Here is a 20106-nt window from a genome sequence, read left to right as displayed (position 1 = left end):
GCCTATCTTGACTGCAACTACTTGGGAAGATGAAGAACCCCACTAAAGGAGCACAAGATCTTGACATCTTCCTGCAAGTTCTGCAACTTTGGAAGGAAGAAGAAGAAGAAGAAGAGTTTGGATTTTATATCCCGCCTTTCACTCCCTTTAAGGAGTCTCAAAGTGGCTAACATTCTCTTTTCCCTTCCTCCCCCACAACAAACACTCTGTGAGGTGAGTGGGGCTAAGAGACTTCAAAGTAGTGTGATGGGTCCAAGGTCACCCAGCAGCTGCATGTGGAGGAGCGGAGACGCGAACCCGGTTCCCCAGATTATGAGACTACCGCTCTTAACCACTACACCACACAGGAAGGAAATAAAGCTCAATGAAAGTGTGGGTGGATTGTCTGTCCAGAAACCCTTTTGCACATCATGTTTTATTTCATGAGTGAGGAACTTATGCCCCCCCCCAGAACTTCCTGAACTCCAAGTCCAAGTGGTCATCCTTGACCATTGAGCTATAGTGGCTGAGGCTAGTGAGCAACAAATGAACTAGCAACAGCCATTTCTGATGAGACAATTCCAGGAACAGGAGAGAAATTCATTTCAAAATTTTGTACAAATTTACCTGTTTTATTTTGTTGGGAATAATAATATTATTATTCCTAGTTCACAATTTCTGAAACAATTTGTGAACCAAAATGCAGCTTACTGGGAGGAGAACTCCTACTGGTGCACTGGCACTGTACTTCCCTCCCGCTGCCTAATTCCCCTCTACTTCCAGACAAGCTGCAGGGACACAAGTGACAGGAGGTCAGGCAGTCATCCAAGCCCTTCTCCTACAGCCACGACTTCAGGGCTCCCTGCCCAACATGGACACCATGAATATCAGTGAGAATTCTTTATCTTTCCAGGTAGGACGTTCTACCAAAAAAAGAGAGCAAAGCCTGACTATTTACTTTCAGTTATATATTTTTCTCTCTTTCTTCTCTTTCGAAAAAGGGAACCAAAGTATGCAGAACCCAGAAGAGAATTATTGTAACAGAGGCAGAAAGGCTCCACTGCCCACACACTCACTATACCTGTGGGATCTTGTAGATGCCTAAGATCGTAGTCATGTGAAGGGAGACGTCAGAGTTAACTGCCCCAATAACAGCTATCATGTTTCTTTTCTTGTCACATTTGAAATTGGGGACAATTCTTTCTGTGGTGGACAGAAGTTTCAGAGTGTTCTGACAAGTCATCCTTACATTTAAGTAGCTCTCATAGAGGTGGAATCCAAAACTCATATTCGGTACGATGTTGGGGTTCTCATTGATTTCTTTCACAGCAAAAACCAGGGAGAGAATATTCTGGTAGTACTTTGGTGCTCCACTAATAAAATAGTTGTGCCATGTGTCAGAGATATTCTTCTCCTCTACTTTTTAAGTACACAGGTTAATTTCTGGCTTTTTCAGGCAGATTCCAAAAGATTAAATAAAACAAATACACAAACAACACATATGCATTGTGTCTCCTAACAGTTGATAATTGAAATTCATGGACAGTATTCAGTCAGCTTTAGGAATAGAGCATCTAACAGGTGTTTAATTTTGAGGAGAACATTCACATCCTGCAAGATACACATGTACATAAGTTATTCTCTTATGTGGAGGTGGACCACTGGAGCTTTAATTCATGGCCCCTCACAGCTTGCTAAAGGAAACAGCAATTGCTTCCTTGTGTGCTGCTGGACAGGAGGATAGTTGTATTAATTTCTACTCTGCATACAACTCCGTTAGATATAACCCTTTATTTTGCAAAGAAGAAGAAGAAGTTTGCAACACTGCTGCTTTAATTGCACAATATTATTTAGATTGTGTAGCAAGGAATATAGGGGACGCGGGTGGCGCTGTGGGTAAAACCTCAGTGCCTAGGACTTGCTGATCAAATGGTCGGCGGTTCAAATCCCCGCGGCGGGGTGAGCTAGTGTCTGCTAGGAGTGCCACAGGTGGACTTTCTGAGATTTATGGTGGACGCAGACAGGATCCACCCGACCGGGGACAAGGTGCGGGGTATTTGGGATGCTCCAGCACTTAAGGGTAAGGCCAAACTCCAGGCCTTCTTTTACCATGCCTTCTTACCTCATAAGGTGGCGGTAGCGGAGCCCCTACACAGACTGTTAGACAAACGGGCCCCATGGGTGTGGGGGCAGTACCAGGAGGCCGCGTTCCAAGCAGTCAAAGACTTGCTCATCTGGAACTCAGTCCTTGCACACTTTGACGAGAGGCTGCCGGTGGTGCTGGCATGTGATGCCTCATTCTACGGCGTCGGTGGCGTCCTGGGGCACGAACTCCCGGAAGGGAGAGAGGGGTCAGTGGCTTACTTTTCTCAGACCCTCTCCGCAGCTGAGAGGAACTACTCACAAATAGACAAAGAGGGCCTGGCAATCGTGAAGGGAGCAAAGAAATTTCACAATTTCTTGTATGGGCGGCCCTTTACTGTGGTGACCGACCACAAGCCGCTGCTCGGCCTGTTGGCCCCGAAAAGCAGACCCCTCAACTACTGTCACCCTGCAACCTCAGGTGGTCGATTTTCCTCGCTGGCTACCAGTATACACTGGTCCACCAGCCTCACCACATTTCTTCTAGCCCAGCACAGCACCCTCAGCACAATGACTGGCCGGAGCCCAGCAAAACTACTGATGGGCCGGCGCGTCACAACAAGACTGGACCACCTTCACCCTGACAGAGCTCAGGATGAGGCAGCGGTGGGGATAAGCAGGGACCCCTGGACCTTCTGGGCCAGGGACCCAGTGTATGCAAAAAACTTTGAGGCGGGCCCGGTGACCCACCACAGTCACCAGGGTGACAGACCACAGGGGTGCTGAGGGAGGGAGGGCAATGCTGGCGCCGCCACTGTGATCAACCAGGCGACGATTCCCAGGGGAAAACCAGGAGGAGGGCTGGACAGAGGGATCCCAAGGGGACAGCTGGGAGGTGAGGCCCGTAGAGCAGGAGGAACAGGCAAGGGAGGCAGAACCAGTAAGCCCAGCGGTGACCCCTGAGGCTGAGCAGCCACAGGAGCCAGAGCCATGATTCAGCAGGCTGGCGGAACCTGGCTAAATGGCCCCATCATAGCCGGCATTCCCAGAACAAGAGTCAGAACCAGAAACCCCCACTGAGGGACACCCACTCCTAAGCAAGTAACCTGGGTTCTTATGAACCTTCCCAGCTCCATGAAGAACAGAAAGCTGGCTCCCAGAGGAATGGTGGGTTTTGTGTTGTGTTGTGATTTCAGGGACAGACCTGATGGACGTGCCTGTGGTGACTCCTTCAGAGAAGAAAGAAAAACCAAGGAGCCAGGCGTTCCCTGCTAGTTCCTGTAGTTGTGATAATACAGCAGACATTGTTAAAAAAGGTGTAGTCATGGGTATATCAGAGTATTCAAATCTGAATTGTCATATTGTGTTATTATTGTTATTGCGGTTTTTGTTGTATGTGTCTTTTGCAGTTGTTGTTTGTACCGAAAAAATAATTAGTCTTTTGAAAAAATACAGCAGACATATATTTGAATGAACTGCCGATACTTTCGGAATGGCCTGCACTGTTTTCACAATGAACCATTCAATAAAGCAGTTGAATGGGTGGCTTTTGCTGTAGACCCAGTAGGTGGCACTGCATATCTGTCAAATTTGTCAAAGCTGACAGATTGCAATCCTATCGCAGAAAGGATACATTCTGGTTATTACTGTTTTTACATTTTCCAGCCTAGTTATTGCAGTTGCCCTTTCAGTGGTTTCATGCTTTATACAGTTACACTTTACACAGTTGTGTTTTCCAATAACAGTTACATTTACCTAGAACAGTGAGTTTTGTGTTCCATTTCTATTTGCCCCTTGCCTCTACTGGCTGACAAAACAAGCAAGGAGAGGACAGCCAGCTGGGCCAGGAGGGGGGATTAATGTTTGGCATAGGGGTTTCATATGCTAAGATAGGAATTTTCAAATATCTATTGCTGTGTGGTTACAAAAAGCACTTTGAGTTTTGATTGGTTAAACAGCCAATTCTAGTAGGTTCTCAAGTGGCTCTCGTGTGATTGGTTAACTTGTCACATGAGAAGCACCAAGTCACAGACTCCCTTTGGTGTGAGTGACTTCCCTGTGATGAGAGAGCGCAGGAAGATGGCTGAGCAATGGACACAGCTGGGAGAGAAGTCTTGGGATCTTCTCTGGACACTATTGAGAAGAAACACTCTTGATGCTCCTTCTCCCAATGAACAGAGAGAGAGCAGAGCAGCGGTGAGTGAAGTCTCTGAAGTGAAACAGAGAGAAGGACAGAAATTGAAAGTGGATTTCTTCAAATAGCTGCATGGCCTCTATCCGTACAGGCCGAGAGCATAATTGGAGGAGGGAGAGACACACGGTTGGGTTTAAAGCAAGAAGCTGTGTTTTTTCTAAGTGAAGCTGAGCCTATGCTTCGATAAACTTACATTTTGAGAATGTGTTTCAATATATTATTCCTCTATCATCCCTTCTGCAAGTAATGCTTCTGAACATTAAAGGAACATATGAACAATTCCTAAAAGGTGTCAGTCTTACATAAGATTTAACTTCCAAGCTGCTCAATATCACTTCTCTGCAACAATTAAGGCCTCCTTGTGCAAGGGGACGGCCCCTGCCTGCTTAGATGAGGCAGTGATAAGACCACTTCCTAAGAAACACTCCCTTGAAAACCTTAAGGAATGACTGGCCAGTCACTCATCTGCCCTTCTTGGGGAAGGTTCCTGAGACAGTGGTGATAGGCAGAGCCATGAAAACAATTTTCTAGAGCCCTTTAAGTCTGGGTTCAGGCCCAATTTAGGCATGGAAACTGCATTTGTGGCTTTCTATGATAAGCTACGTTAGGAGAGAGATGGGGTTAATGTGTCCCAGTTCTATCCTTTTTACCTTTTCAATACTATCAACTATGGGATCCTTGTTCAGCAGACTCAGTTGGGGGTGAGCAGCATTGTTTCCTAGTAGTTCCGAGTCCAACTTGGATGGTCGTTTTGAGAGGGTGATGCTTAGGGAGCATCACTTGGCCCTAGGGAGCCTTCCATATGGGGCTCTGCAGAGTTCAAATCTATCCCCAATGTTGTTCCACATCTACATGTGACTTCTGAGGGGGGGTGAACTATAGTTTTGGTGCATGTTGTTCTTCGTGGGTTTTCTTCCAATAAATGGTGAAATTTCTAATAATGCACCAATTAAAGGCATCAACGAAGGTTGACTCTTATTTGCTCCTCAGAATCAAGTGGTCTTTGCTGTTCAAGTCGGGCCTCAGAATGATTATGTACAATTTGGGGAAGAAGATGCAAGCGAGCAAGCCTGCACTGGAGGCCAAGATGCAGAAGATCTCCACAGCCACCATCTGCTTTCCTTTGGTGCTCAGATAAGAGGGAACAAAGGAAAGCCAAACGCTGCAGAACACCAACATGCTGAAAGTGATGAACTTGGCTTCGTTGAAACTGTCTGGCAACTTCCTGGCCAGGAAAGCCACCATGAAGCTGACAATGGCCAGGAATCCCAGGTACCCCAGGACACAATAAAACATGGGGGCAGAGCCTTCGTTGCATTCCACGATGATTTCCTCCGCCAGAGAATTCATGTCCACATCTGGGAAGGGAGGAGCCGTACAGAGCCAAACAGCACAAATACTGGCTTGAAGTGAGCAGCAACCCAGAAGAAGAGAGTTGGCCAGAGATTTCCCCACCCATTTCCTCACCCTGGATCCTGGCTTGGTGGCCATGAAGGCCAGAACCACCGTGATGGTTTTGGCCAAGACACAAGACACCGCAATGGAGAAGATGATGCTAAAGGCCGTTTGTCGTAAAGAGCAGCTCACTGGGTGAGGCTGGCCAATGAAGAGCAAGGAGCAGAGGAAGCAGAGCAAGAGGGCAAGGAGCAGAGTGTAGGTGAGGTCCCGGTTGTTGGCTTTGACAATGGGAGTGTCCCTGTTCTTAGAGAAGACGCCAAGGACCAAGGCTGTGACCAGAGTGAAGAGCAGAGCCAAGGCAGCTAATGTGAATCCCAAAGGCTCAGCGTAGGAAAGGAAATTTTGTCTCTTGGGAATGCATTGATCTCTGTTGTGGTTTGGAAATTGACCTTCTTGGCATTCGAAACAATAATCCAAATCTAAAAAAAAAGTCAAATGAATGATATATGAGTTCCCACAAAAAAAGGCAACCTTTTTCTTCAGGCAAGTTTCATTCTTTGTGACGAAATGGATTCCTCCATCTCCAATGGCCTTTCAAATCTCCTTTGAAAGAAATATTGCTCCTGCCCCCAAAACACAATTCTGAGCCATTAATTAATTGCAAACAAGTATCAGAGATAAGGTAGGGGACGTGGGTGGCGCTGTGGGTTAAAGCCTCAGCGCCTAGGACTTGCCGATCGAAAGGTCGGCGGTTCGAATCCCCGCGGCGGGGTGCGCTCCCGTCGTTCGGTCCCAGCGCCTGCCAACCTAGCAGTTCGAAAGCACCCTCGGGTGCAAGTAGATAAATAGGGACCGCTTACCAGCGGGAAGGTAAACGGCTTTCCGTGTGCTGCGCTGGCTCGCCAGATGCAGCTTGTAAGGCTGGCCACGTGACCCGGAAGTGTCTGCGGACAGCTCTGCCTCCCGGCCTTTAGAGTGAGATGAGCGCACAACCCTAGAGTCTGTCAAGACTGGCCCGTACGGGCAGGGGTACCTTTACCTTTACCTTTATCAGAGATAAGTGGAAACCAGTAAAATGAAATGGGTATTTTCCCCATAAACCCATAAACCATATAGGTGGTATCAATCAAATCACCAGGAATTTTGGAAGCAAAGTATTGACGACTGTTAATATGGTGCCATTGAAAAAGCAAACTGTCATCTCTGCTGAAAAGTGAGAGGCCCACCATGATATCTTGGAGCAGCAGAATTTGATTTTGTGTTTCTGGCTCTCAGCCCTAAAACTATGGGGATGGAGGGTTAAGCAAGCTGTGGCAGAAGGGGAGCAGGCAGAAAACACTGGACATGATCCACACCTATTTCCATAGATCTACTTTGTCAAGGTTAAAGTTGTGGCTCTAGTTTGCCCAACTCTCCAAAGGCCTTTTAATTTTTCTTTGAAATAAATATTGCTCCTGCCCCCAAACAACAATTCTGAGCCATTAATTAATTGCAAACAAGTATCAGAGATGAAATCCCAAGAAACATTATCAAAAGCTTTTTCAGCGTCTATAAACATCATTCTTAGTGATACACTGTGCAAAATAGTAAGATGAGATTCACTGAATAGTATTGAGCAGCTCGGGGGCTGACATATAGACATTTGTTCCTTTTTCTGACTCCCAGCCCTGAAACTATGGGGATGGAGGTTTAGGCAAGTTTTCACTGATTCCACAAGCTGTGGCAGGTGGGGAGCAGGCAGAGAACACTGGACATGATCCACACCTATTTCCACAGATCTACTTTGTCAAGGTTAAAGTTGTGGCTCTCGTTTGCCCAACTCCCTGTGTCAGTCTTCTTTCTTCCAGATCTGAGTGCAACTGCTGTTCTGTTCAGGAGCACTAAACTGTTAATAAGGGGGAACTGTTGAAACAGACTAGGAAGCATTTTATAAAAGTGCAGCTGATGTCTCCTACCTGTTTGATTTGAAATCATCCCATCTGGACATGAAGCACAGTCATAGCAACAAAATGGCCGCCCCTCCTTCTTTTTCCGGCTGTAGCCTGGCTGGCACCGATCATTGCACAAACCAAGGGGCAGCACCTAGCCAGAAAGAGAGGAGAAGAGGAAGCTCCCTTTTGCATGGTAAAGAACACAGTTTGAACCAAAGAGACGAGATCACTTGGCAGATTCATGTAATTCCAGAAAGGTGGTGTATGCATAAATAAATTGTAATATAAATATTGGGAGCGAAGCAGAAATTATATTTTTCCTCTGTGTAAGATCTACTTCTCACATCATAAATGATGGGGAAAGAATTTGCTGCATATGGGTTCTACAGAACCATTTTGCTTAATAATGATGAAAAATTTATACATTACCCTTTTTATTTATATTACTAATGTAAATTTTAAAATGTTCCCTTTTTTAGAAAAACCCAAGAGGCCACTCCCACCTGATTGAATGCTTTGTGCCATGTGATGGCTTCTTCATCCATGCTGAAGTCAACATCGTGGGATTTCTGTGGTTCTATCTTTCCTACTTTTACTCGCAAGAAGGTTTGGTTAGGGAAAGTAACCCAGTTAATAATGTCAAATCCAGCTGCCAATTCCCCATTCTCATCAAAAGACACAAAGTCCCCAGCACTGTTGTTGAAGGAGATGCTCCTCAGGAAAGAGGGAAGCTAGGCAGAATAAAACAAGGCAAAGTTTAAAAAGTAAAGAAGGGAGATACTTTATTGGTTTTGGAAAGGAAAAAGTATCAATCCATATATGTCACACAATGGAAAGGAGTCAAAAATGGTGCGGTCCACCTTTGCAGCACAAATGGATTACTAGGAAGTAGAGCTGATCTGGCACTTAAGTATTTGGGGGTTCAGCTCTGGGGGTCCATGTGCAAAGGCACACAGGAACCCCTGGAACTGCCCTGGAATCACAAGATGGAGAAGGGCACCGTAGGCTCTGGGTAGGTTGCAGGAGGACCCAGGGATGCTCCCAGAGCCCTGTCATGATCTCCCCACAGCCTGGGAAGCAAGGGGGCACCTTCTTTGCTGGCCTCTGGGATGCACCCAGTGGTCTTCCCTGAGGCTGGCATGGAGTGCACTGCCTTGCTCACCTGGCCTTGGGAGGGAAGTGCCCTCATGCCTCCTTCCCAGAGCCCAGCAAGCAAGGGGGAGGGCTGCACACCCAGGGCCCTCCCTGAACCTGCTGAGAGCCTGGTAAGGAAGGAAGACCTTCTGGGAGGGCGGGGAGAAGGGGGGGAAGAAATAGAGAGCAGGTAAAGGTGAGTTTTCCCTGCTCTCCATTTATTTATTTACTCCCCCCCCCCCAATGTAAGCTTGCAATCACATATGTAATGTGAGCATAACTTGTAGGAACACTGCAATCAATGAACTTTGCCAGGTGCAAGATAGAAAAATGACCAGATAATTACATAATTACAGCTGAAAATAGCCATATACTGTATGTTAGGTAAATGCTGTAAGAGGTTTTGTGTGTGTGTGTGTGTGTGTGTGTGTGTGAGAGAGAGAGAGAGAGAGAGAGAGAGAGAGAGAGAGAGAGAATTCAATCTATGGACTTTGTGTCAACCCGAAGCTTTTCTCTAAGGAATTATAGATAATTATGTGCCAAAAGAGTTGGTTAATTCATTTAGGTATATAGCAACAGCAGCAAGTATATTATATGCCCAAAGAAGGAAAGAACAAGACATTCCGTTAAAGGAAAAATGGCTTTTGAATATGATGGAGTATGAGTCAGAGCAAAATTAACAGCAAAGTTTAGAGACCAAAATGGTGAAAAATTCATTGAAAACTGGAGACCTTTTATTGAGTATTTAAAGAACTATTGTATTTAAAGAACTATTGGGATGAGAACATGAGCATGACTTGAAATATGAACATCCACAAAACATAAATAGGTTAAAATGGATACATGGACTATTATACGTAAAATATGCAGCATTTAAGGGTAAAACATGGAAACCATGGAAGTAGGGGCTGGGATAAAGTAATTTACTGTCAGGGAATCAGGAGCAGGAGCACTGGGGAGAGAGGATTGGGAGAGCGAAGGGGAAGAATCCGAGGGCAGCGTAGGGGAGTATGACAGTGGCCCGAGAGATTCCATGAGCTTCTCCAGCGAATCAGAAGATTCCCAGAAGGGGGCGCCGATGGTCAGGGCAAGGGGGGTCCCAGGGGGGACGCACCAGAAACAAGGAGCCAGAGGGGAACCCTAAGCAGCAGTGGAGGATCGGGACCAGTTTCCCCACCAGAGCATAGTGGGGGGGAAGAGTCACATGTGTCAGGGGCAGTGTCTCCTCCAGAGAGGGAGTCAGGGCTGACCACGCCTCCAACGGAGGGGAGGTCAGTTGCAGCTAGCCCCCCCGAAGGGGGAAGCAGTGACAGCAGCAGTGGAACGGTCAGGAGGAAAGCTGCTGGCTGGGGGCGCGCGCCAAGTTCAAATGTGCAGGCGCGCGGAACAGCAGGAGACCCGGATGGGGAACCAGCTCCTAAAGCCCGCCGGAGGGAGGGAGAAGGCTCAGGGGAATCAGCGGGAGAAGAGGCTAGAAAGGGCGGAACCCCGGCGGGCAGGCGGACCCAGAGGAGGAAGGAGCAGCGGAGAAGGTGGAGCAAGGCTAGAATCTTAAATTGGTGTCAAGGGGGAGGAGACTCAGACGGAGCATCAGTGGTCTGACACTTTAGACGTGGGGCTGCGCGCTGCGGCTCTGGAAGTGAAACTGAACTTCAATAAAGACTTTTATACTTAACAACGAAGCAGCGTTGGTCCTTTGTGAGCTGGGACCTAGGGTAGCTCTGACAGTATGCTCCGTCTCCTATAAAAACCTCGCAGCGTGAGTTGGTGCAGCGAGGGGCAAGACTTGGTGTTTTGCGAGCTCACGAAGATAGGCAAAGATGGCTACAGAGAGCCAGGTGAAAGAACTGCAAGAAGCAGTGACGACGCTTTACGCAGAAGTAGCAGCATCCAGGAAAAGAGAAGAAGAAGCAGTAGCGCTCTGCCGGGATCTGCAGACCAGGTGGGACCGTTGGGGGAAAGAGGGGCTGCCAGGACCCAAACCGGAGGGAGTTGGCCTCGGGAAGAGGGGGGCAGCCTAGTAGCCCACTTCGATGGGAACCTGCAGCAATACCCTAACTTCAGAGCTGACGTGGTTTACGCGCTCAATTTGCTTCGGAAGGACTTTAGAGATGAGGAAGAGAAAGTGGGCTTCATAATCACTCATTTGCATGGGGAAGCAAAAGCGTGGCTGCGGAATTTGTGGCGCGAAGAAGACCCCGCCCTCAAAGATTCCGATGCATTTATCAAAGCTATGGACGCTTGCTTTAAATCTACGGTAGATGTAGATGTTGCTCGGAGGGAAATGCATGGACTACAGCAAGGGAAAGCGACGGTGAGGCAATATCACTCACGCCTTTTTGCCTTACTGAACGTGCTGGGCTGGGAGAAGGACTCTATTGCTGTAAGAGACCTGTTCTGGGAGGGGCTAAGTGGAGAGGTGAAATATGAGCTGGCAAGAGGGGAACGACCACAAAGTACCCAAGAAGTTGCCCAAAGAGCGTTGGCGATTGGTGTGCGCCTGGAAGGACGTAAGGCAAGCAGCCCAGCCAGGACAACCCCTTTCTTTCCCAGAGAGGCGGGGCGGGCGCTGTCCATGCCTCCTTTGGGAAGGGGAGAAGAGCCGATGGAGATTGGTGGTGCCAGGGCTCAGACTGCCAGCAGAGCCCAAACACCGGGAGCAGTCAAGGCGAAGGCTCCTAGAAGGACCAGGAAGTGCTACATCTGCGACAGTGCTCAGCACATGGCCAAAGAGTGTCCCCAGAGGCTCCAGAAGCACACTGCAGCCTCAGCAACAGTAAAGGGAACAAGTCAGCAGCCGAAGCAGCCGCAGGGGGAAGAAGACGCCTGGTTGGAAACAGAGCCACTGGGGCCCAACCAGGCAAGTCAGTGAAGCAGTCCCCAGAGATTTTACAGCCCACAGACCCCCTCCCACCCAAACCAGTGGTGCAACTCACCGCATCGCTCCAGTTGCCCACTGGGCACACCATGCAAGTACCAATGACCATTGACTCTGGGAGCAACGCAGACTTTATAGGAGTGGACTTTATCAAGCAACATCGCATAGCACTCATGCCAGCCACGATGCCCCTAAACGTCGTCACGGTCGATGGCAGGAAGCTACTGGGAGGAGGGGTGGTACAGCAAACACCACCGATGGTGATGCAAATTGGAAACCACCGCGAAGTCATCAGCTTCAACGTCACCCACCTGTCAGACACGCCCATAGTGTTGGGTATGAGTTGGCTGGATAGGCACAGCCCGGCATTAGCATGGTACCAGCGGCAATTGACCTTCTGCTCCTCCTACTGCGCAGAACACTGCATCCAGACCCGCCAGGAGGAGGAGGGGCAAGAGGATGAACCGCAGTTACACCTAGGCATGGTGCAAGCGGTACCCAACAAGTACAAGGAGTTTTTGGAGGTCTTCTGCGAGAGGGAAGCAGATAACCTGCCTCCCCACAGGCCTTACGACTGCAAGATTGACCTCCTGCCGGGAGCGACGCTGCCGACTGGGAAACTGTATTCCATGTCTGAAGACGAACTGCAAGAACTCAGGGAGTTCATAGATCACAACTTGAAGCGGGGGTTCATCCAAGAATCTAAAGCAGTGGGGGGCAGTCCCGTGTTTTTCGTGAAGAAGTAGGACACGCCTCAACGCAGGCTCATAGTTGATTACAGGATCATAAATTCCAAAACAAAGCCCGCAGCATTCCCCATGCCCAAGATCGACGACCTGCTCGCGACGGTGAGGAAGGGACGGATCTTCACCAAGTTGGATCTACGAGGGGCGTACAACCTTATACGCATGCGGGAGGGCAATGAGTGGAAGACAGCCATGTTTACACCTTTAGGCACCTATGAATATCGCGTAATGCCTTTTGGTCTGCAAAATGGCTCCCATACCTTCCAAGCTTTCATGCATCACGTATTAGCGGGACTCCTCTACAAGAAGTGCATCTGCTTCCTGGACGACATCCTGGTCTTCTCGGAATCGCAGGAGGCTCACGAGAGGGACGTCAAGGAGGTCCTGCAGAGGCTACGGGAGCACAGACTTTACGCCAAATTAGAGAAGTGCCAGTTCGACATGACGGAGGTGGATTTCCTGGGCTACAAGCTGTCCGACAAGGGACTCGCCATGGACAGCACCAAGGTCCGCGCGGTGTTGGACTGGAAGAGCCCGCGCAATCGGAAGGAGGTCCAGAAGTTCGTCGGCTTCGCCAACTTTTATCGCAAGTTCATCAAAGGGTTCGCGAAGGAGACGGCGGCCATCACGGACACCCTCAGCTCCAAGAAGAAGAAGTTCACCTGGACGGACCAGGCGGAGCAGTCCTTTCGGAGACTCAAGCGTCTCTTCGTGTCCGAAGAACAGCTGCTACATGTAAACCCCAGCAGACCAATGAGGGTTGAGACGGACGCCTCGGACAGAGCGGTGGGGGCCGTCCTGTTGCAGCAAGATCCGCAAGGGGAATGGAGGCCGTGTGCATTCTACTCCAGGAAACTCAGCAAGGCGGAACAGAACTACACCATCTGGGACAGGGAGTTGCTGGCCATTCATGCAGCTTTCAAGGCGTGGCGGCACTTCCTCGTTGGAGCCAGGCACACAGTGCAAGTCCGCACGGACCATAAGAACCTGGAGTACTGGCGCACGGCGCGGTTCCTGAACCAGAGACACATTCGCTGGGCGGAGTTCTTTGCGGATTTCGATTTCCGGATAGAATACATCCTGGGAGACAACGACGTCATGGCGGATGCACTATCCAGGAAGCCGCAGTATCTCGAGGAAGCGGCGCCGGTGGCGGCCAAGCACATTTTCGCACCGAAAGCGTGGGCGTGCGCTTCAGCTGCCGTGGACCTGGACGCGGTGCGTCGAGCGCTGCAGACGGATTCGTTCGCACAATCCAAGATGGAGGAGGTGCGAAAAGGCACAGCGAAGGACGACGAGTTCCAGATACGAGACGGACTGCTCATCCGTAGAGGGGCTCTCTACGTGCCCGGAGACAACCTCCGCGCGAAAGTCTTGCAGCAGCTACACGACGCGCCCAGCGCTGGGCACTTCGGCAAGGACAAGATGGCGGAATTAGTAACCAGAGACTTTTGGTGGCCCAAGGTGAGGGGAGAAGTTGCGGATTACGTCTCCAGGTGTGACACCTGCCAAAGGGCCAAGCCAGTACACAGGAAGCCGGCGGGTCTACTAGAACCCCTACAGACGCCGCTCGAACCGTGGGAGAAAGTGGCCCTGGACTTTGTCACAGATCTGCCCAGCTCGCGAGGCAAAACAGCGGTGCTCGTGGTCGTAGACATGTTCACCAAGATGGCGCACTTTATTCCGTGCGCGAAGGTGGCCACAGCGGAACAGACCGCCAAGCTGTTCATAGACCACGTGTTCAAAGCTCACGGCTTGCCGCGGTCCATCCTGTCCGACCGGGGTCGCCAATTCATCTCGAGCTTCTGGCAGAAGCTGCTGGGCATCCTGAACGTCAAGATCGACTTAGCGTCGGCACGACACCCGCAGACCAACGGACAAGCGGAGAGGGTCAATGCCATCATGCAGCAGTACCTGCGATGCTACGCCAATCAACAACCCTCGACCTGGGTGGACTACCTACCGCTGGCCGAGTTTGCCTACAACAACACGAAGCACGGGTCTACAGGAGTGACACCGTGCTTCGCCAATAATGGGCGGCATCCCAGAACTTTCCCGGGGTTAGAGACGAAGGGGGAGGGGGAGCCAAGGGGAGCAGAGCACTTAGCAGCAGAGTTACAGGAGGTCCACGAGCAACTCCGAAGGCAATTGGAACTGGCGAAACACGCCTACAAAGTGCAGGCAGACAAGCACAGGAGGGTCGGGGAGGACATCCAGGTGGGGGACTGGGTCTGGTTAGCAGCCCAGGCAGTGCCGGCCAGGACGCTAGCTAAGAGGAAGCTCAAGCACAAGCAGCTGAGACCTTACCAGGTCGCGGCGCAAATCAATCCAGTGGCCTTCCGGTTGACACTCCCGGAGGGCTCCAGAATGCACCCAGTCTTTCATAGGTCAGTGCTCACACCCTACAGGGAACCCCACAGGTTTCAGGTGACAGGGAACGCGCCAGACCCACTTAACGAATCTCCGAAGAGGGAGGGGTCACGGAGGGCGACGCCACTCAACGAGGTCACGGAGATTTTGGACTCGAGGTGGGGGGAAGAGGGGGTGGAATACCTCCTCGCCAGGAAAGGTACCCCAGCCAGCGCTAACAGGTGGGTACCGTGCTATGCCGTGGAGGAGCACTATCTTAAAGACGAGTTCCATGCACTCTTCCCACACAGACCTATGCCGGCAGAGTATTTCGATGACTGGCTCTTCACACCCACACTGTCAGCCAGTACGTTCCAGGGTTTTTCATCAGCTTTTCAAGAGACGACGCCGGACACTAGCTCCTCGGAGGGGTCTCTCTCGGGGTTTGCCACAGACCGCTCCTATTGGTGGGACACTCAACCGGAGGTGGGGTGGCGCAGGGAGCTGCTGCGGGGACCTTTGCAAGCAGTCTCACCAGAGGTACCCGGGGGAGGGGAGGACATGGACGTGTTGGGGGAGGATCCTGGATTCGAGCACATCAGCAGAGAGATGGAAGCAGAGGAAATCGACGTCGACGAGCCCGTTGCGGTTGGGCCGGATCCAGTGGACCGGCTACACACCAGGGGGGAAGAATGGTATCCCGCACTCACACCCACAGGACTGGAGCACCCGGAACCCACACCCGAAGAGGGGGAGGGGGGAAGGGGGGGCTTCTAGGGGGGATGGATGTCAGGGAATCAGGAGCAGGAGCACTGGGGAGAGAGGATTGGGAGAGTGAAGGGGAAGAATCCGAGGGCAGCGTAGGGGAGTATGACAGTGGCCCGAGAGATTCCATGAGCTTCTCCAGCGAATCAGAAGATTCCCAGAAGGGGGCGCCGATGGTCAGGGCAAGGGGGGTCCCAGGGGGGACGCACCAGAAACAAGGAGCCAGAGGGGAACCCCAAAGCAGCAGTGGAGGATCGGGACCAGTTTCCCCACCAGAGCGTAGTGGGGGGGAAGAGTCACATGTGTCAGGGGCAGTGTCTCCTCCAGAGAGGGAGTCAGGGCTGACCACGCCTCCAACGGAGGGGAGGTCAGTTGCAGCTAGCCCCCCCGAAGGGGGAAGCAGTGACAGCAGCAGTGGAACGGTCAGGAGGAAAGCTGCTGGCTGGGCGCGCGCGCCAAGTTCAAATGTGCAGGCGCGCGGAACAGCAGGAGACCCAGATGGGGAACCAGCTCCTAAAGCCCGCCGGAGGGAGGGAGAAGGCTCAGGGGAATCAGCGGGAGAAGAGGCTAGAAAGGGCGGAACCCCGGCGGGCAGGCGGACCCAGAGGAGGAAGGAGCAGCGGAGAAGGTGGAGCAAGGCTAGAATCTTAAATTGGTGTCAAGGGGGAGGAGACTCAGACGGAGCATCAGTGGTCTGACACTTTAGACGTGGGGCTGCGCGCTGCGGCTCTGGAAGTGAAACTGAACTTCAATAAAGACTTTTATACTTAACAACGAAGCAGCGTTGGTCCTTTGTGAGCTGGGACCTAGGGTAGCTCTGACATTTACGTTATGTAAAAATCTGTAAAGGGTTATTGTGTGTGTGTGAAAAATCAATAAATAAGTTTTTTTAATGCTGTAAGAGGTTATGTGTTTGTGTGTATTCATTCTATGGACTGTGTGTCATCACCCATCAGATTAGCCCCAAGCAAAGATTTATTCTGAATATGAAATCTTACCTGCCAAGGTTGCAGTTTGGGAGGATGGAGTCCACCTCTGCCTGACGTCCTTCTGTGTTTTGGTCTGGATGAGAGAACCTTGTGCAAAGTGTATGCAATGGCATAAACCGCATTATAGATACTGTAACTTTGACCAGTCATGGTCATTTCAAAAATATGCCCAGGAAGGCTCTCCAGAATCTCTTTGCCAGTGCATGTGTCTGTGCTTTCATTGGGCTTATTTGAAACTGAAAGTAAGCAGTTGAATGCCTGTTCCCAAAAAGCCTGGAGGAACCCATCTCCATCTGCAGAGTTGGGATTTAGGGTCTGAAGGAATTCTGTAAATCCCTGGACTTTTTCTGTGTGAATTGCAAAAGACAGGGCTCCATCAAAGACTTGAATATCATAATACCTTTGCAATTTTTCTGATGCAAAGGCCCATTGGGCTGTCAAAATCCACACGGTTCCTGCAGAATTCTCTGCAACATCTTCAGTTAATGAAAAGAAATATTTCAACCACTTCACAACTGTAATGGTCTGAGATTCTGCGCATAGAATCAATATGTTGACTTCTGAGGCCATCAGGAAAGAGAACTTAGCGTGCATGAGATCCAGTGAAATGAAATTATCCATCCCTTGAGACAAGCCTGGTAGTTTTTCCTTGAAGGCTGTGCAGACTCCATGCTGGGAAAGCATTGGCACCAAGATTTGCACAAACTTCTCTCCATTTTCATCATCTGATGCAACAAGTCCGACCCACATCCATTGGAAATGGAGAAGCAGCTTGACAATCCCTGCATATTGATATTTCTCATTGGGCACCGTCCGGAAGAAGGTTTGGAGCTGCAACTCGGTCCTCCTCACTGGAGCTAATGCACAATAAGCAATCTAAGGAAGAACGATCGATCAATCAATCTTTATTGTGGTCAAAGACCAGACAGCAAAGTTAACAACAGCAACATATGCCACATCCACATGAAGAAGCTGATGTAATAAAAAAATTCCCTATAAACTTATTTATATTAGGTGACATTTCTTCAGATAAAATCTGTATTCTGGAGATTAAAATCTGTATTCATTCGGCAGCCATCACTGTAACTGCAGCCTGTCTTATCCTTGTTGCCATAAAACAAAGTTTTGCAACAGGCCTGATGATATTCAGATTATTCTGCATCCCCCCTCTCCATGGGGTATTTTTCTTCTATTGACTGCAACTACTTGGGAAGGTGAAGAACCCCACTAAAGGAGCACAAGATCTTGACATCTTCCTACAAGTTCTGCAACTTCGGAAGGAAGGACAGCTCAAGGGAACTATGCATGGATTGTCTGTCAAGAAACCCTTTTGCACTTGGACATCATGTTTTATTTCATGAGTGAGGAACCTATGGCCCCCCAGAACTTCCTGAACTCCAAGTCCAAGTGGTCATCCTTGGCCATTGAGCTATAGTGGCTGAGGCTGGTGGGCAACAAATGGACAAGAAACGTCCCTTTCTGATGAGAAACATCCAGGGACAGGAGAGGATTTCACTTCTCATTGTAATACAAATTTATCTATTTTATTTTGTTGGGAGCCAATCAGATGGGCAGCATTTCTGAACCAAAATGCAGCTTACTGGGAGGAGGAGAACTCCTACTGGTGCATTGGCACTGTACAAACCTCCCTCCTGCTTCCCAATCCCCCTCTACTTCCAGAAAAGCTGCAGGGACAGGAGGTCAGGCAGTCATCCAAGCCCTTCCCCTACAGCCACGACTTCAGTGCTCCCTGCCCAACATGGACACCATGAATATCAGTGAGAACTCTTTAGCTTTCCAGGTAAAAGAAGAAGAAGAGTTTGGATTTGATATCCCACTTTATCACTACCCGAAGTAGTCTCAAAGGAGCTAACATTCTCCTTTCCCTTCCTCCTCCACAACAAACACTCTGTGAGGTGAGAGACTTCAGAGAAGTGTGTCTGGCCCAAGGTCACCCAGCAGCTGCATGTGGAGGAGCGGAGACGCAAACCCAGTTCCCCAGATTACGAGTCCACCACTCTTAACCACTACACCACACGTGTAGGACATTCTACCCCAAAAAAAGAGCAAAGCCTGGCTATTTACGTTCAGTTATATATTTTTCTCTCTTTCTTCTTTTTCAGAAAAGGGAACCAAAGTAAAAGAAAGTATGGAGAACCCAGAAGAGAATTATTGTACCAGGGACAGAAAAGCTCCACTGCCCACACACTCACTATACCTGTGGGAACTTGTAGATGCCTAAGATCGTAGTCATGTGAAGGGAGACGTCAGAGTTAACTGCCCCAATAACAGCTATCATATTTTTTTTCTTGTCACATTTGAAGTTGGGGACAATCCTTTCTGTGGTGGACAGAAGTTTCAGGGTGTTCTGATAAGTCATCCTTGCATTTAAGTAGCTCTCATAGAGGTGGAACCCCAAGCTCATATTCGGTACGATGTTGGGGTTCTCATTGATTTCTTTCACAGCAAACACCAGGGAGGGAATATTCTGGTAGTACTTTGGTGCTCCACTATTAAAAGAGTTGTGCTATGTGTCAGAGATATTCTTCTCCTCTACTTTTTAAGTACACGGGTTATTTTCTGGCTTTTTCAGGCAGATTCCAAAAGATTAAATAAAACAAATACACCTACAACATATATGCATTGTGTCTCCTAACAGTTGATAATTGAAACTCATGGACAGTATTCAGTCAGCTTTAGGAATAGAGCATCTAACAGGTGTTTAATTTTGAGCAGAACATTCACATCCTGCAAGATACACATGTACATAAGTTATTCTCTTATGTGGAGGTGGACCACTGGAGCTTTAATTCATGGCCCCTCACAGCTTGCTAAAGCAAACAGCAATTGCTTCCTTGTGTGCTGCTGGACAGGAGGATAGTTGTATTAATTTCTACTCTGCATACAACTCCGTTAGATATAACCCTTTATTTTGCAAAGAAGAAGAAGAAGATTGCAACACTGCTGCTTTAATTGCACAATATTATTTAGATTGTGTAGCAAGGAATATAATCCAAAATCTATGATGTCTCAGCATCTGTGACTGTCAGATTAGATGATGATGATTGTGAATGTGGGGATCAAGCTTTGCTGCAAAGTTCAACTATCAATCCATGGAGTGAAAGGACAGACAGAGGGAGAATGGGAATAAAGCACGAGATCAGGTGAAAACCATGAGATCAGGTGAGGAGAAAGCAGAAGAGGCAGGCAACAGAAACCTCAAAATGAGGAATAAAGCAACACAGAAGAAGATGCCAAGATCACAATATGAAGAGAAGAAAATATAAAGAGAAGAAAAATTTAACCTTCGTACTTGGAAAAAGGCATATGCAAATGTTTTCTGAGCATGCCATTGTTTGTATGGTGTAGTTGTTCATATAGAAGCATATAGAAGTGTACACTATCAAGGAGAGAGTTATTTCCTTACAAAAGTTCATCTGTAAACTTGGTGTTTGGGTGGTTCTGGAAATCTATTTTGTCAAATGCATAGCCCAAATAAGTAACAATTCCTCCAATGATTAGGTCCCCTCTCTGATAATACTGGAATGGAAGCTGGAAAGGATCCGTCAAGGTGCATCTCTCAGAGTCTTCCTTGCTCTCAGTTGGAGGCATCTGGAGCCACAGGAAGAGAAGAATCAGCAGCAGAAATGTTCCTGCCATC

General features: G+C 49.0%; 1 protein-coding gene and 1 pseudogene across 2 annotated transcripts in view; both read right to left on the bottom strand.

Annotated features, from left to right (window-relative positions):
* The window catches only part of LOC310748729 (HLA class II histocompatibility antigen, DR alpha chain-like), a 196188-nt pseudogene that overhangs the window by 108720 nt on the left and 67362 nt on the right, over positions 1-20106 (bottom strand). The window lies entirely within an intron of this gene.
* LOC310748715 (vomeronasal type-2 receptor 26-like) lies at positions 5231-18870 on the bottom strand (the record flags this gene model as incomplete). The annotated part of the gene is made up of 3 exons (XM_083584557.1): positions 5231-6061; positions 8088-8315; positions 18664-18870. The coding sequence occupies 3 exons, from the start codon at positions 18868-18870 to the stop codon at positions 5231-5233; spliced, it is 1266 nt and encodes a 421-aa protein (XP_083440683.1).

The sequence above is a fragment of the Podarcis filfolensis genome (genome assembly GCF_964270895.1).
Source record: "Podarcis filfolensis genome assembly, chromosome: 14".
In the NCBI taxonomy this organism is placed as follows: domain Eukaryota; kingdom Metazoa; phylum Chordata; class Lepidosauria; order Squamata; family Lacertidae; genus Podarcis; species Podarcis filfolensis.
The sequence above is the reverse complement of the archived record's forward strand: the minus strand, read 5'-3'. Positions and strand labels throughout refer to the sequence as shown.